This window comes from Hydra vulgaris, chromosome 14 (assembly GCF_038396675.1).
Source record: "Hydra vulgaris chromosome 14, alternate assembly HydraT2T_AEP".
Lineage (NCBI taxonomy): Eukaryota > Metazoa > Cnidaria > Hydrozoa > Anthoathecata > Hydridae > Hydra > Hydra vulgaris.
In genome coordinates this window covers 31245107-31259998 of record NC_088933.1, presented here as the reverse complement: position 1 = coordinate 31259998, position 14892 = coordinate 31245107, and the positions used below count along the sequence as shown (strand labels likewise).

Genomic DNA, 14892 nt, shown 5'->3' with positions numbered 1-14892 from the left:
AGAAAAATCTGGGAAGTATCACATTTTTAGAAAATTGACATAGAAAATCAGCTAAAAAGTCATTATTTTCGTACTTAAAAAAACTAAATATATTGACGGAACAGTAAAATTAACATAAAATAACTTTATATTCCAAGTTTTTATGCTCTTAAATTTTGTATTTACACATCAACTTCATTAGACAGCTCTTAGATATATCTAAGTTGGTGAAAAAGGTTTAGATATGCTTGAATTATATTAGGAACATAGTATGTTTAGTAAAGTAGAACATATTGATAGTATATAAATAATTTATGAGTATTGTAATATAGTAAAATATTAGTATTGTATGTCTAATAACCTAATTAATATATAAATAATAATAATATAATAAATAATAAATAAAATATTTCAAAAACTGTTTGTACTAATATATTTGTAATGTCTTTTTGAATAAATATACCAATTTTTTTAACTAAAGATTTCAATAATGTTTATGTTTTCATGTACAATTAATGTTCAATAACTTATAAATTATTTGAACTGAACACTTCAGCAATTCTTTTGCTTCTTTCCTTATGTTTGTTGCTGTACTGCGAGACTCCAAACCTATTTATTACACTTTTCATCTTGGAATGGCAAGATTCAATTGTCTGCTCAAAACTGCCCAAGGGAAAGGCCACTCAAATCAACAAATGTTTCCAGATGTGCTGTTACAGCATGTACTTTCCAAGTAACCGTGAGCTGTTTACCTAAAAACTAAAAAAGCTTACTATAAATATGTTTATCAATAACTTTTAAATACAAAGGGTAAAGAAAACAGCAATTACCTCTCTGCAATAGTCTTGCGCATCCTTATAGCTTTGTGTAAAATTTTCAATTAAAATTGAATAGTTTGGGTCAAGTTTATAGCCAAAGACACCATGAACAACGTTATTAAATTTTCTCAATGTTTCTTAGAGAGGATACAGTTCAACAGGCATTATCAACTCAAGTTTGTCGCAACTTTTAAGTATCTCTCTACACGTGTTTCCTTCAAATGTTCCTCCATGGTAACCTTTTCGAAGGCATCCAATGCTCTTGACCCAATCTATAAATCCAGGCCAAAGTTGCATTATAAATGCTGCTACATGGTTAACAAATCGCATCAGAAGGTGAAGTTCTGGTAATGGAATCTCTCTTATTATACTTAGGGATTTGTCTTCTATCTATAAGCAGACAAGGATTAATGACATTCTAAATATATGGAAATAAATTTTTTTTATCCTATTTAAAATGATAAAATGATAATGGATGATAAATTTCGAAAATATTTACAATATATTTATTCATTTATACCTTATATTATTTCGTTCTTTTCACCGGAGATCCTACAGATGAATACAGTTCATAGTAATTATTCAAAGATTGAAATGTTCTTAACTCTCCAGCAAATAATTCTGAAGAACCTTCAAACCATGCACAAGCATACTTTCCTCCATGAGCCTAAAATTTTATATTATAATTCAATTTATAAATATATTGTAGGGTAAAAAAAACCTTTTCCTAATATAGTTTTTACCATGATATGTCTTATTATCTTAAAATTATTTAAAACAAACACACCGAAATTCCTAGCAATATGTTGATTAACTTCATGTCAGAAGCCAATGAGTACTTGCATTCATGCAACTTTAATCTTTCCACAATCATTGTCATGTTAGAATGATTCTCACTTACCCTTTAACAATAAGCTAAAACAAGTGACGTATTTGCTCCTGAGTATGATCCTAAGGAGCTGCTATCTTCTGTCCTGTCCTTGGTTGGATCAAACAGATTTACTATAACTTTCAGTGACCCTCCACCTATAATATATATATATATATATATATATATATATATATATATATATATATATATATATATATATATACTTACACACATACATATTTGTATATAAATATGTACAAATAATATTTTTTAAAACAAGTTTTCAAAAAGACGATAATTAAAATATCATAAGTAATATAAATGAAATAAATTAAATATAAATACCTGAATCTATTCCAACCTTTACAAATGTGTTTTGTGGAACCTGCCCTCGATATTTCATTACAAAATCCAGAAATACTGTAATATCTTCAATATATACCAAGTGTCTCTTCACTGTAGCATAGTCATTATCATTTTCTTTTTCTTGAAAGTCTAATAATTCAGTGACATAAAAGTTGGAAAGTAGTTTACTTTTTTCATCCAGGGCTTTCTCCATGTTTGACTCAAACTTTACACCGCTTCTCCTCAAAGTTTTTAAAATTTCATTTCACTTCAATTGACTAAGTCCTAAGGTATTTACCAAAACTTCTACTTCATTATAAGGAATCTTTCTCTGGTCACTTTCCCGAGTACCGAGTGTAATATGAATACCTTTACCTCCTTAATATAATATAAACTGTTATTTTAAGAACGTACATAACAGCTATTTTTATTTAACAATATTTTACCTGTTCTGAGAATGGCTTGAGCTCCTAGACTTTGCCCTTGATCAGAATAAATTTCTTTAAGAAGGGAAGAAGCTACTTGTTCTTTTACTTTTTTAGAAATTTCAGAAATTTTTTTAGAAATTTTACTCTCAGAAAGATTTGTGCTACTCTTTAAAGGGGAACATTTGTGGGGTTTACCTTTAGCAATTTCACATAAACATAATTGGCAAAGTTTCAGTGTTGAGCTAGTTCCCTTTTTCATACTTTTATTTAATAATCTATTTCTTCCTTGACTGCATATACTGCATTATACTGAGCAATCTCTAGAGGTTTGCAAGCTAGACAAATCAGAATTTTTCCATTTCAAAGAAACTGTGTCTGCAATAGTTTTACCAGCCTTACAGAGATACAAGTTTTTCTTGCAACCTGGGCATAATCCTGTAGGGTAGGCAAATACTTTAAGTGAAAACTCAGGCTTACAGCAAACTTGAACCAGACCTTCCAAATTTTTATTAACTGGAACGCATTTGTTGTTCTTTTCAAGGCAGCAACAGCAAATGATCTTTTGAAAAAGTACATGATTTCTTTTAAAATGGTATTCTCTATTCTCCTTAGAGAGCAGAGGAGCCATAGATTCTATATATTAGGTATCTATAATAAAATAAAAATAAAAATGCGTAGTTAAAAAGAAATATTTTTAATAAAAAATGTTTTTTTGACCAACTTTGTGTATTCTAATAATGTTTATGTATAAATATTAAATTAAAGACCTTGAAAAGTTGGTATATGAACATTTTTTTAAATAAACTTCAACTTTCTGTCAGTATATTCATTTTTTTTAAGTACGAAAATAATGACTTTTTAGCAGATTTTCTATGTCAATTTTCTAAAAATGTGATACCTCCCAGATTTTTCTAAATATGAAAATAAAGTGTCCAGATACCCCACTTACTATACTTGTTAACATTTTTGGGGTACTCGGATAGTAAACTTAAACCTTGAATTTCTGACCTGTGACGACTTAGCAATCGCCAGATATTTTATCGCATATGATGCTAACCATTATCAAGCATCATCGCTTCGCACGCTATCTAATTTTAGAAGAAAATGATGGTAAACATAGTCAGCACCAACACTTAACTATTACACACGACCTATTCTTATATGAAGCAAAAAAAATTCTTAAAAATCCCTGCTATCGCACTTTTTTAGATTTAGGGAGAGCACGCATAAAGTAATACACGCATCGACTTATTTAGGGAGTACGCAAGGAGTAAATGAGTCAACTTATTATTTGATTCGTATACTACTCTAGGTTTAGGATATTTGCGACATAATTCCTTATCTACTGTTTGCGAAATTAGGCTTTTTTAATACATTTGACGCAATATGAACTTTATTTTTCGAAACTATAACTTCAGCCCCCCTCAAAAAAAAAAAAGTTGAAAACCAAATAGTAAATAAACTGCGTGCTATACTTACTGTACCGTTCAATGCCAAATAATGTTTTTAAAAAGATGCGTGGCTATGAAAATAGCCGTTAAACTAAGAGTTTTTTTTTTTTAAGATAATACTTTTATATTTTTTATATATTATATTTTTATTATATATTTTTTTAATGATTTTACTATATTTTTATTAAAATTTTATTTAAAATGCAACCTACGATTATTTATAGCAAACTTATTAATGACTTTTTCAACATCTATAGGTAACTCTGTGTGAATTTTCATTAAAGCTAAACCATTTAGGCGGTCCTCTACCATTGTGCTTCTTTTATAATCTTTTAGACGTCGAATTGAAGAAAACGTTCGCTCACATTCACATGAAGTTAAGGGTAAGGTAGCAAGTATTTTAAGACAAATTTTAATGTTTTCAAATCCAGGAAAATTTATTGCTTTTAATGCTTCGGTAATATTAGACGAAAGCTCATTTTTAAAATTTACCCAATATACTTCCCACAGTTTAAGTTCACCTAATAAAGCGAGTGGATTTGGTAAGTCTGTTATATAAAAGTCACTGAAAGATATGACATGATCTTTCCAATTAGTATCATTAGAACATTGAACTTTTGCAATCATTTTTGAAGGAACTAAGTAAAGTGGTTTATAACACTTTAAAGTTGTATCATTAAACCTTGTGTTTAACTCAGTACTCAGATGGTCTAACAAAGGAATAGTGATAACCAATTTAAAATAACGAGAGACAGATTCAAAAGGACTATTAGCTCTGTTTTTTGAAATAAATGAAGTTCTAGGCTTTTCTTCTATAACATTTATCTTGGATGTAATTTTTAATGCTTGTTCATAGCATATTTGATGGTGTTCATCAACTATATTTCTAAGAGAAGACACAGCATCTTTTAATGCCTGGATAAAATTCAAACCATTATAAATATCATTACTTTTTGGTTGCAACAATTCTGTAATTGGAAGAGTTATATCAAAAGCATTTCTTGTTATACAAAGTGCAACAATAAAATCAAAACCTGTTATTAACTTCAGTAAAGAGGAATCAGAAGTAGATGTTGTATGATTAAATGTTTTTAATCATACAACATCTACTTTTTAGATGAAGCACAAAATAAACCTTCGCCAGTAACACCATTTGAACAATGTATAAATTTAAAACATTCTTCCTTTATGTCTAAATTAGAATCAACAAATCTAATAACCAAAGAAAGTTGCTTTTTATTTGAACTGTCTGAAGCTTCATCAGCAATAATAGAAAAATATTGAGACTTTTTGATTTCTTCTATTATTTTGTCGGTAACTACTTCTCCGCAACAATTTATCAGCTCATTTTGAGATGTATTTGATATATAAAATGCATTTTTTTGATGATATTTTAAATGATCTTTAAGAATTTTATCGCCAGCTTTGACACGAAAATGAAGCAGTTCGATGAAATTTCCTGCAGTAGGACTAGGAGATTCGCTTCTACCAGGATGAAATTTTGAATTATTTCAATGAACTCTTAAAGGAAGACCAAGGCGCCCACATAGAATAATTGTTTCAATAATTGGTAACAACAACCTAAAATTTTCATAAATCTGTGATTGAATTATTTTTCGGGAGGTTATATCAATTGGCTCTGTTTAAAAAGACCAAAACGATGATAAAGAAAACAAAACTTCAGCAGTTTTAACATGCAATCCTTTGTTTTCTGCAGGTTAGATTATTATTATTTTTTTTCCAAATACATGTTTCTTAAAGTGAGCAGAAGCATCGTTCCAGTGGTTGAATGGTTTACTGAAAAGCCTTTCTACTATAGTACATTCTGAAGGAAAACTGTGATCAAAAAGTACACATGGCAAACAGAAAGCGCCATCAAATATCTTTGAATAAGTAAGCCATGGAAATTTATCTACCCGTGCAAGTCGAAAGCTACGTCCATTTGAATTTTTAGGAAAAGTAAATGTTTTACAAGGTACAAACACATATTGAACTAAATGTTGAACTTCAGAATTACTTAAAGTTTTAGCAACTGGAATAACTAGCATAATTAGAAACCAAATAACTAATATCATAATTATAGGAAGGGATAGAAAATGGTATACATTGAGTTACTTTACTAAAACTAGGTATTGGTCTGGGTAAAGATATTCCATTTTTTTCCACATATGCTTGATAATTCAAGAACACAATGGAAAGAGGACCAGTTATTATCATTGCAATTATGAAAAGTTTCTTCTTGTACTAACTCTTTGCCTTCCTTTTTTGTATCTAAAGAATTTTTTGATACTGACAACAGCAGAATGTTTTTTAAACAAGGAAAAACATTTATATTGTTACAAAAAACAGACTGAAAAGTTGGATGGTTTGAGTAGAAGTCTGCATTTAAAAAAAGCTCGATTGATGTCAATAATCTTAAATCATTTACTACAGATTTATTCCCAGTGATGACTAATGAGAATAGAATTGTACAGACAGTTTCCAGTTTCCATTGCTTTAGTTTGCTATAATTATTCTTTCTGTTTGCTTTTATCTACCAACGCATCATATTTATTCAACAAAATATTGAAGTTATGAAAATATATATATATATATTTTTTTTTGAGTATGTCCAGCGACGTAGCAGACATCCCCTACACACGCCCCTGATTATAACGATATAAATCAACGCTAATCGTTATAAGTTAATAATCTAACAATTTAAGTTGAATTGCTTCTCTTTTTTCAAACGCAATTAGTGATCGTCCGAAACCGAAATTTGAGCCGAAACCGAAAGTACCGAAATTTCGGTTCAGTGAAGCCGTAGCCGAAACCGAAACTGAAATTTCGGCCGAAACCGAAACCGAAATTTCGGCCGAAATTTGAAAATGAATGTTTAAAATCCTTGAACCTTTTATGATCACAGATTTAAAGCAAAAAAAAACTATTTTACATATATCTAGCTAATCACCATGTAACATAGTTTGATAAAAACTCTGATATGTCAGGACATTTCAACAATTAAAGGTAATAATTGAAGTATTTTCTCTGCGAAATACATATTTTTTCATGTTTTCTGGCAAAAGTCTGTTTCTTTCATTTGAAAGAATTTCTCTAGCAGTTAAAACCAACCTTTTAACTTCGGCAGATGTTCATGGAGGTCTAAGGAATCTCTTTGCTACTTTTGCCAAACCTAACTTTGCTTTTAATGTTGTTTTCTAATATAAATCTATGAAACTTTTTTTGTTTTGTTATTTAGGTGCCCCAAGAAGACCTATAGGTCTTGTCACAGAGCACCGCAGAAGTGCATTTAACCAGGAAGTTCACGCCTTCTTCATTACCGTGACGCAAAAATATATCCGAAGCTCGTTTTGAGCCTGGATCTCCTGCTTAAAAGGCAAGCGCTCTAACCACTGCGCCACGGTCGTACAAGAAACTTCAGACCTTCTTTGAAGTTTGAATCAATTTTTGAGATTTAGATTGTGCGATCCACGAGATATTTTCAAATTGCAAGTTCCGTATTTGAAATCACTAGCTGTCGCGGTAAAATGATTTCATAAACCAGTTTTTTATCGATTATTTTCCATTGTAAAATTTAGCACTGAGAAACTTTTGATTAAACTATTGGTTTGGGTTGCTTTACTTAAATGTTAATTCATTTTAAGAATGATTTGAGAATAGTAACTTAAAACTATTATGTAACGTGATTTCAATTAAAATTTTTACAATTGTTATAATTAAAAATTGATTTACTAACAAACGATTACAATTAGGAAACTATCATGATCCCACTCTATATTAAAACTTAAAAAAAATCTTTTAAAAGTTTCGGTTCATTTCGGTTACGGTTTGAACCGAAATTTCGGCCGAAACAGGAAAAATAAAAAAATTGTTGAAACAGAATTTTCGGTTTCGGTTTCGGCCGGAACTTCGGCCGAAATTTCGGCTGAAGCCGAAAGTTTCCGTTCACTAAACGCAATATACCAATTATTTTAAAAACACGTTGTAATTTTTAGTAAAGTATTATTTTTTTTTCCTAATTTAGAACTAATTCTAACATTTTCTAACTAGTTCTAACAGAACTAAAACTAAAGATAAAAAAGTATGAAGTTAAAAGATAAAACACTGTTACTTTATCGTTATAGCCACTGTTATTATATTTAGGCTATTAAAGCAATGTCCTATAATCAACAACCATTAGCCAATCAGAAACTAAATATTGCTGTCACAACTAAATTTTGCTATTACCAATCACGTTGTTGCAGCTCCTGAAAATAAACAACTATAATGGCTGACGGAAAAACATTATTTTGGAACCGAAACATCGTTATTTATTAAACTTCTAAGCAAGTTTTCTCAAAAAGCTAATTTCAGGGCCTTCGAGAGCACCAATGACACCAGGGTCAAAAAGCAATCCTGGCCCATCATTGAACAGAGAGAGTTTTTTACAACCTTCAGTTTACTAAACGATTATTCACTCTCAGTAACTGACATAGGAGTAGTGTTGGAAATCTGGATCATAATACGAATTGCGGAAAAAGGTATTCAAACTTCTTCTTGAAGATTTGATTGAGTAGCTACGTGGATTTCCTCGCTTGAAAATTGTTTTGCTCAAATTTTTAAAAAGGCGAACTTCTTCAATGAGATCTTTGTTTACATTACTCGGATAAAACTGTGCAAGTTCACAAAATTTATTTTTAACAGAAAGATCATCATTATCCAACCAAATTAATGAAAACATAGCTAAAGCTTTAGCCTTTTGGAAAATTTGCAACCAAGAGTCTCTAATCCGTTTAATATCTTCCAGCAGCTGTTCAGTCAAACGTAGCTTGTCATCAATGGTAATGGCTTTAGATTGTAGAAATTTAACCATTTTTTTTAAATTTATGGTTGGCTGAGCTGCTCACTTGTCAGACCCAGGTTTTCCATGATATGTTTTAGAGCTGCCACCGTTTTTCTAGGTCACTTGGTAAGTGGTTTGATTGCATCGGTGCGAGAGCTTCATCTTGTCATAAAAAGTCTACGCAAAGAAATTTCTGTGGCTGTAGAGAGAATCTACCTTCAGGCAGAACTTGAAATGAATAATTCGTACAAAGATTCGACATTTCCAAAGAAGACTTTTATCTTAATGGCTGCGTGCACACCAGCCAAATTCAGACTGCGAGCGCTATAGTGAACGTACAGAGCTTCTAAATAATTTTGCCTTACTAAGATTTGAGCTCCCATTTAAGGACCTGATATATTGGATCTATTATCGTATCCCTGACTGCAACCACATCAGCAATAAGTAAGCTTAGTTATATCAACTCCTTTCTTTTTCTCAAAAGCTTCAACACTCAAGAATCGTTCTTTGATTGTCCAGCGATTAGTTTCTCTTTCAGAGAGAAGAATACGAGTAACAAAGGTTATCTGCTTAGTGTTAGGTATATTGGGGGTAATGTTTAAATACTTTTTTATTCTTAAGTAGTTAATTACAGAAGCAATATCAAGACAACGTTCTCACTCAAGAAGTAAATTATAAAAAAAGAATTTACAAAATCGCACGGTTTAAAAATAAAAAGCCGTAGCGATAAACGCGAGCTTTAGACAAGAAGTAATTACAGTATTTGGTTGCATTAATAAATAATGCAACAGGTACCATCGACTATGATGGTTAAGTAGAAACTATCCGGGATATTTTTGACAATTGCACTTTAGATGACACCACCACATTTTCTTAAGAACTCAATTTAAGATGACGGAGAGCGGTAATGGGCTCTTTTTGTTGATGGCGTCTTTCATCTTCCAAGTGGAATGCAATGACGGGGTTGTGGCAACCAATAAGCTCCATACCGGCAAGAAAGTTTCAATTTCCCTTCCCATTCGCATGTCTTGTTTCATTTGCAAATATAACTGTAAATAAAAAATATAACTAAACTATTACAATAATTATATAAATAATTAAAATTGGTATTGAGAGAATTTTATAATAAGTCAACTAAAAGATAAAAAAGAGTTACATCCAAAATTCCACGAAATTTTTCCTCTATTTAGCTGTCTCAAAATTGATTCGCTTCTGGAGCTCTGAATCTATACAAAGACGAATGTATGTCACTTTCCAATCCAAGTAGAGTCTTTGGTGCAATCGACTTCTCCGTTCCAACAAAGAAAGGAAAATCCGCTTTTAAATACTGCTATCGTGCCTAAGAGAGACCAAGGGAAATAGTAGAGAATCTTTGTAGTCAAGCTTCAAATCAAAAAATTTCTTTCTGCTTTTTCCTTATTAGACAAAGATTGATAAAACATGTTCATAGAAAAATTATCTTCTTAGAATCACGGGGAAATATGTAGTTGCTTTAAAAAATGTAGAAAGGTTAATTTTAAAATAATTACATCACAATCTTTTTGACTAAAAAAACTGGCTAAAAAGAGGCGTTAGCATTAAACACTACCAAGTCAGGTATGAGCATCATATTCTCCACTGTTACATAAAGTTCCTCCTTCTGACTCTGATGAGTCACTTTTAAGTTCATTTAGCTCAGCTTCAGGTGAATTGTTTGAAGCCCCCACTGATTCACAGTCCTTCTAATTACACATATTGTATGCAGCAGGTGATCTTGAAGGAGGAGGATGAGGATATTGGTTTCTCTTGGGCTTCACGGACTGATCAGTAGTCATGGTCATTATTATAGATTCTTTAGGAAGTTAGTATTAGCAACAAAGATTGTTATACCTGTGGTTTTTAGGAAAAAAAAGAAACAAAAAAAAAACAGTTAAGTTACTTGAGGGCTTAACTGAGTGTTTAGAGAGAAGGCATTTTCGTTGGTCTGTGTTATGGTCATAAATCCCATATCCTCAAAAGTCTGTCTATTTTTTGCTTTTTCTGCTGCTTTTTTAGTAGCTTTAGTACGGTTTTGGTTTCTTTCGGCCCATTTTTTAGAAACACTCAAAATATTTTGTAATTTATAATTAGTTTATAAACAAAGTTTTCAATAACATATTTTCCCATTTGTACAGATCAGAGGTTATACTAGAAAAACTCTTTTTCTTGTAAAACCTCTGATCTTTATAAATGAGATCTTTAAGAAAATTTTTTTTTAAAGAATAGTTGAATAAAATAACATAAATTACAAATTACAAGTTTGTAGTTGTATTTTACTTACGGTTCTGGCGTTTACGTGTTTTCAACAGTCACTGCTTCTTGTATTTTTGTTATTTTTCTTTTTAAAACTATTTTATTGCCTTATTTTTACGTACTATTTAAAGACATCTAGATTTTGTAGTTGTGTTTGTTGGGAAGCTTTTAACAAGTGAACCAAAACTGTTGGTTATCAAATATAAATATTACATTCCTTATCCTTTTAAATATTAATCTTGAGCTAGAAACAAGTAAACAGAAATTAAGTAAAAAAAAAAGTGGCTTGTGGTGCATAAACTTTTATGTGCAGGATATAACTTCTATTATGTATGTAATCCGATGGCGATCATTTTTTTCATAATTTTCTGATTTTTCGGATTTTAGAACTTTTCTGAATTTTAAGAACTTAAAATTCAGGGGTTTTATTCAGAAAAGCAAACAAGAAGCCTAAAGTAAAAACAAGAAACCTAAAATAAAAATAAGAAGCCTAAAATAAAGAAATTCACAAAGCTTGATTGAATTTTAAAATTTTCAAATCAGTGCAAAAATTTTAAGACCTAATGTGATGAGAAATCAGTTGAATTACCTTCTAATTAGGTCGGACCCAATAGTATCTTCTACGAGCTTTAATTACAAGACAGAAAATGGTGAACATCTAACGGCTGATATTGCTTGTGACAAATTAATTGAGAAATATTTATTTTTTGCCAGTTAATTATTGTTTACTTTGATAATAAGTTCGCGTTCACAAAATGTTTGATGAAGTAAGAGTTGCTTCTCTAATAATATTAGAATGGCTCTTATGAGAGTCAAGGTTAGTGCTTCACCGAACATTTTGTGTTATCATTAGTAATGTTGATTGTTAGTAATACTGAATTTTTCTTAAACCCTCTCATCTTTATTTGGATGTTTTTAAAGAACTTTTTAACCTGTAGTCCTTTTACTTGATATTCGGTTAGAATTTTTAACTATATTTTAGTTAAATTCAGCATACTAAATAGAAGTTTCTGTCATAAAATTGAGCATATATTCAGCAATTAAAAAAATTTAATCAAACAAATATTATTTTAAATTATAACTGTTACTCTTTGTTAGTCGTATTTTGATTATTTTTACTTTAAAACAAAAGTAGTATTATTAAAGAACTTTTTGAATCTTTTATTTTGCATATTTTCAATCCTCATTAAACTCTTTGCAAAATTGAACTCTCTTTAATTAAATAACAGGTAAAACCGTTAAACACCCACGGTCAAATTCCTTGTCTAAAAATAAAAAAAAACTGCTTAACTTTTCTATAAACATAATTCACAAAAACTTAGTTTATGTGGTCATTTTACAACTTTTTCAATTAAATATGATTTTTTTCTCAATTCGACTTAATAGATAATAATAAATAGTGAGTTCTTCAAAAAAAAAAAAAAAATTACAAAGAAAATATTTTTTTTTAGTTATAATTTTCATCCTTTAAATTGTCATATTTTAGTCATTTTCCTTACAAGTGGCCCACCCTTGCAAGTTTTCTTGATTTTTTTTTTTTTTGCAGGTTTGGAATTCTCTATAATACTTAACCAAAATTAACATACCTTGATTTTAAAATTTACAAAAAAAAAAAAATTGATACACCCTTCCCTTGTATGCTTCATCCAGCTAGTAAAATACCAATGTAGAGTGATCAGATTTAGCTTTTAACTTTGAAAATAAATTCCTGGAACCAGAATAATCCTAAGAACATGTTAAATATAATGTTTTTTCATAAATAAATAATTTTGGCCACTTTTTAAGGTTTCTGTGCGACGTTAAGTATTAAACATTAACTGGAGTATTAATATTTAGATAGAAACATCTATAATGATAAACTAATTTACTATTTACCTTTTTCACCTTAAATGTATTCGAAGGACTATTAACAACAGTTAATAAAATATATCATTAATTAAAAATAAATACAAACATAATCCATGTTATTAAATTATGCTATTCTGAATAAAAACCGCTTTTCGTTGTTGCTTCAAACAAAGAACTTTTTGTCATGTTAGACAAGGACCTAGTAATCTCTTTTCGGATATCTTTTCTATAGTAAGCGTAAAAAATTGGATCTAAGCAAGGGTTAAACAAAAGAATACTATATGATGCCAGAGGAATATATTTATTAACGCGTATACCACTTTGCAGCATAATTTCAACCACCAATGTTGGAATCCAACAAACAAAAAAACTTATTGCTACCATTACATTTACTCTCAATGCTACAGGATTTCTTGATTTTCGACCCGATAGTTTTTGTTTTACAAGAAAAATAATTTTAGCATACACAAAGCTTATTAATGTTCCAACCATCACTACCATACAAAACATACTAATCGTAAATATTAGGTTGATTTTTGCGGAAAACGTTTTACTAACACGGATGTTCAATTGCCATGTCAATGGAATTGCTGTGAGAAACGCTGTGAGAACCCAACCACTTGCAATTATGTTTCTTGCCCTTCGCTTTGATAAAAACGCACGATATTTAAATGGCGACGTGATCGAAAAAAAACGGTCACCTGCAATTAAAACTAGACTAATAACTGAGGCTAAAGTTAAAAAACTTAAAAGACTGCCGCAAAATATGTAACAGTAACGGCCTTTAATAAAGGCACAATATTCGCATGGTGGAACAATAATACCAACAAGTATATCACTTAAAATCAAAGATATAACAAAGTAATTTTGTTTAGTACGTAACTGTTTACTCGTGTAAAAGCACCAAAACACAACGGCGTTTCCAACCACAATTATTACCACTTCGATAGCTAAGAACGACCAAAAAACAAGTAGATGGGATGTTTTTACCTTAAAGTTACTCTCCGTTGAATTCATTTATTCAATAAAACTTTTTTAACAATTTTAACTTAAAAAAAAGTGAATAAAAAAGTCTTTAAAACAACTTAAATTTCTTATTTAATAAAGTTAAAAAGAAAAAAGTTAAAAGGAAAATTAAAAAAAAAAAAAAAAAACTTTCGTAAAGTTATAATAAAAAAAAAAATCATGTATTTTAATTAAATAAATAAACATGAACTAGAAATAAAATAAAAAAAATCAATTGAATTTCTATCTTAGCAACTTGCAAAAAAAATGTCGTCGTACAGTAATTATAAATGGCGTGTTCCATTTTTAACTTTGTTACACTTGCAACAACTTTATCAAAAATTCTGTTATTTTCTTTAACCCTTAATTAAAATTTTTTGCAATTTTGCTTAAAAGCTGTTGGTCTGAAGAATAAAATAAGCTGAAAATTTTTATTCTGACAATAAAATAGCAAACTTATGGCCGAAAATGCCATTTAACTGACGTTACGCAGAAAATTTAAGAAAAAGAAAGTTTCATCTTTAAGAATAAAAAATTTGCTAAACATTGTTATTTTATTACATATTGTCAATATTTATTAAAATACATATTGTCACTCGTATTGAAAATTTTTACAAGATATTCTTAACTCAATTCTTAATACAAAAATAAAAAAAGTTTCATTTGAAGCTAAACAACTAAGGAAAGTAAACGGGTTGTCTTGATATCATTGAGCACTTAACTCACGTTACCCTGACGTAACGTAATTCCTTTGAAATGAACTCGTATCTCTGCAACAAAAAAATAGTTTTTAGCTGATAACTTACTTATTTTTTTATCGCGTAAATAATAAAAGCATTTTTAAAAAAATGGGCATTATTTGTATATGCGTTCAACTAGTTTTTCTTATTTGTAAGCGCGTTTTTAAACATATTATTAATTGTTTTGACTATTTCATCTAAAAAAATTTAATACTTATTTCGTAATAGTGAAACACTTTTCTTTAATATTCTTTTTTAAAATTTCTTTTTTAATAAATAAATTAAAATTAAATAACTACGCATTTTCCGCGAAC

At 29.7% G+C, this 14892-nt stretch overlaps 1 protein-coding gene and 1 long non-coding RNA gene across 2 annotated transcripts; both read right to left on the bottom strand.

Moving 5' to 3' along the window:
- Positions 1-1337: 1337 nt before the first annotated feature.
- Positions 1338-2554, bottom strand: LOC136090736 (uncharacterized). Its single transcript, XR_010643678.1, has 3 exons — positions 2014-2554; positions 1585-1823; positions 1338-1464 (listed from the first exon to the last, which is right to left on the bottom strand). It is a non-coding gene; the product is annotated as an uncharacterized LOC136090736 (long non-coding RNA).
- Positions 2555-12937: 10383 nt separating this feature from the next.
- LOC105844203 (adenosine receptor A3) lies at positions 12938-13897 on the bottom strand. The gene has a single exon (XM_065817290.1). The coding sequence runs from the start codon at positions 13848-13850 to the stop codon at positions 12963-12965; it is 888 nt and encodes a 295-aa protein (XP_065673362.1). The 5' UTR covers positions 13851-13897; the 3' UTR covers positions 12938-12962.
- Positions 13898-14892: the final 995 nt, after the last annotated feature.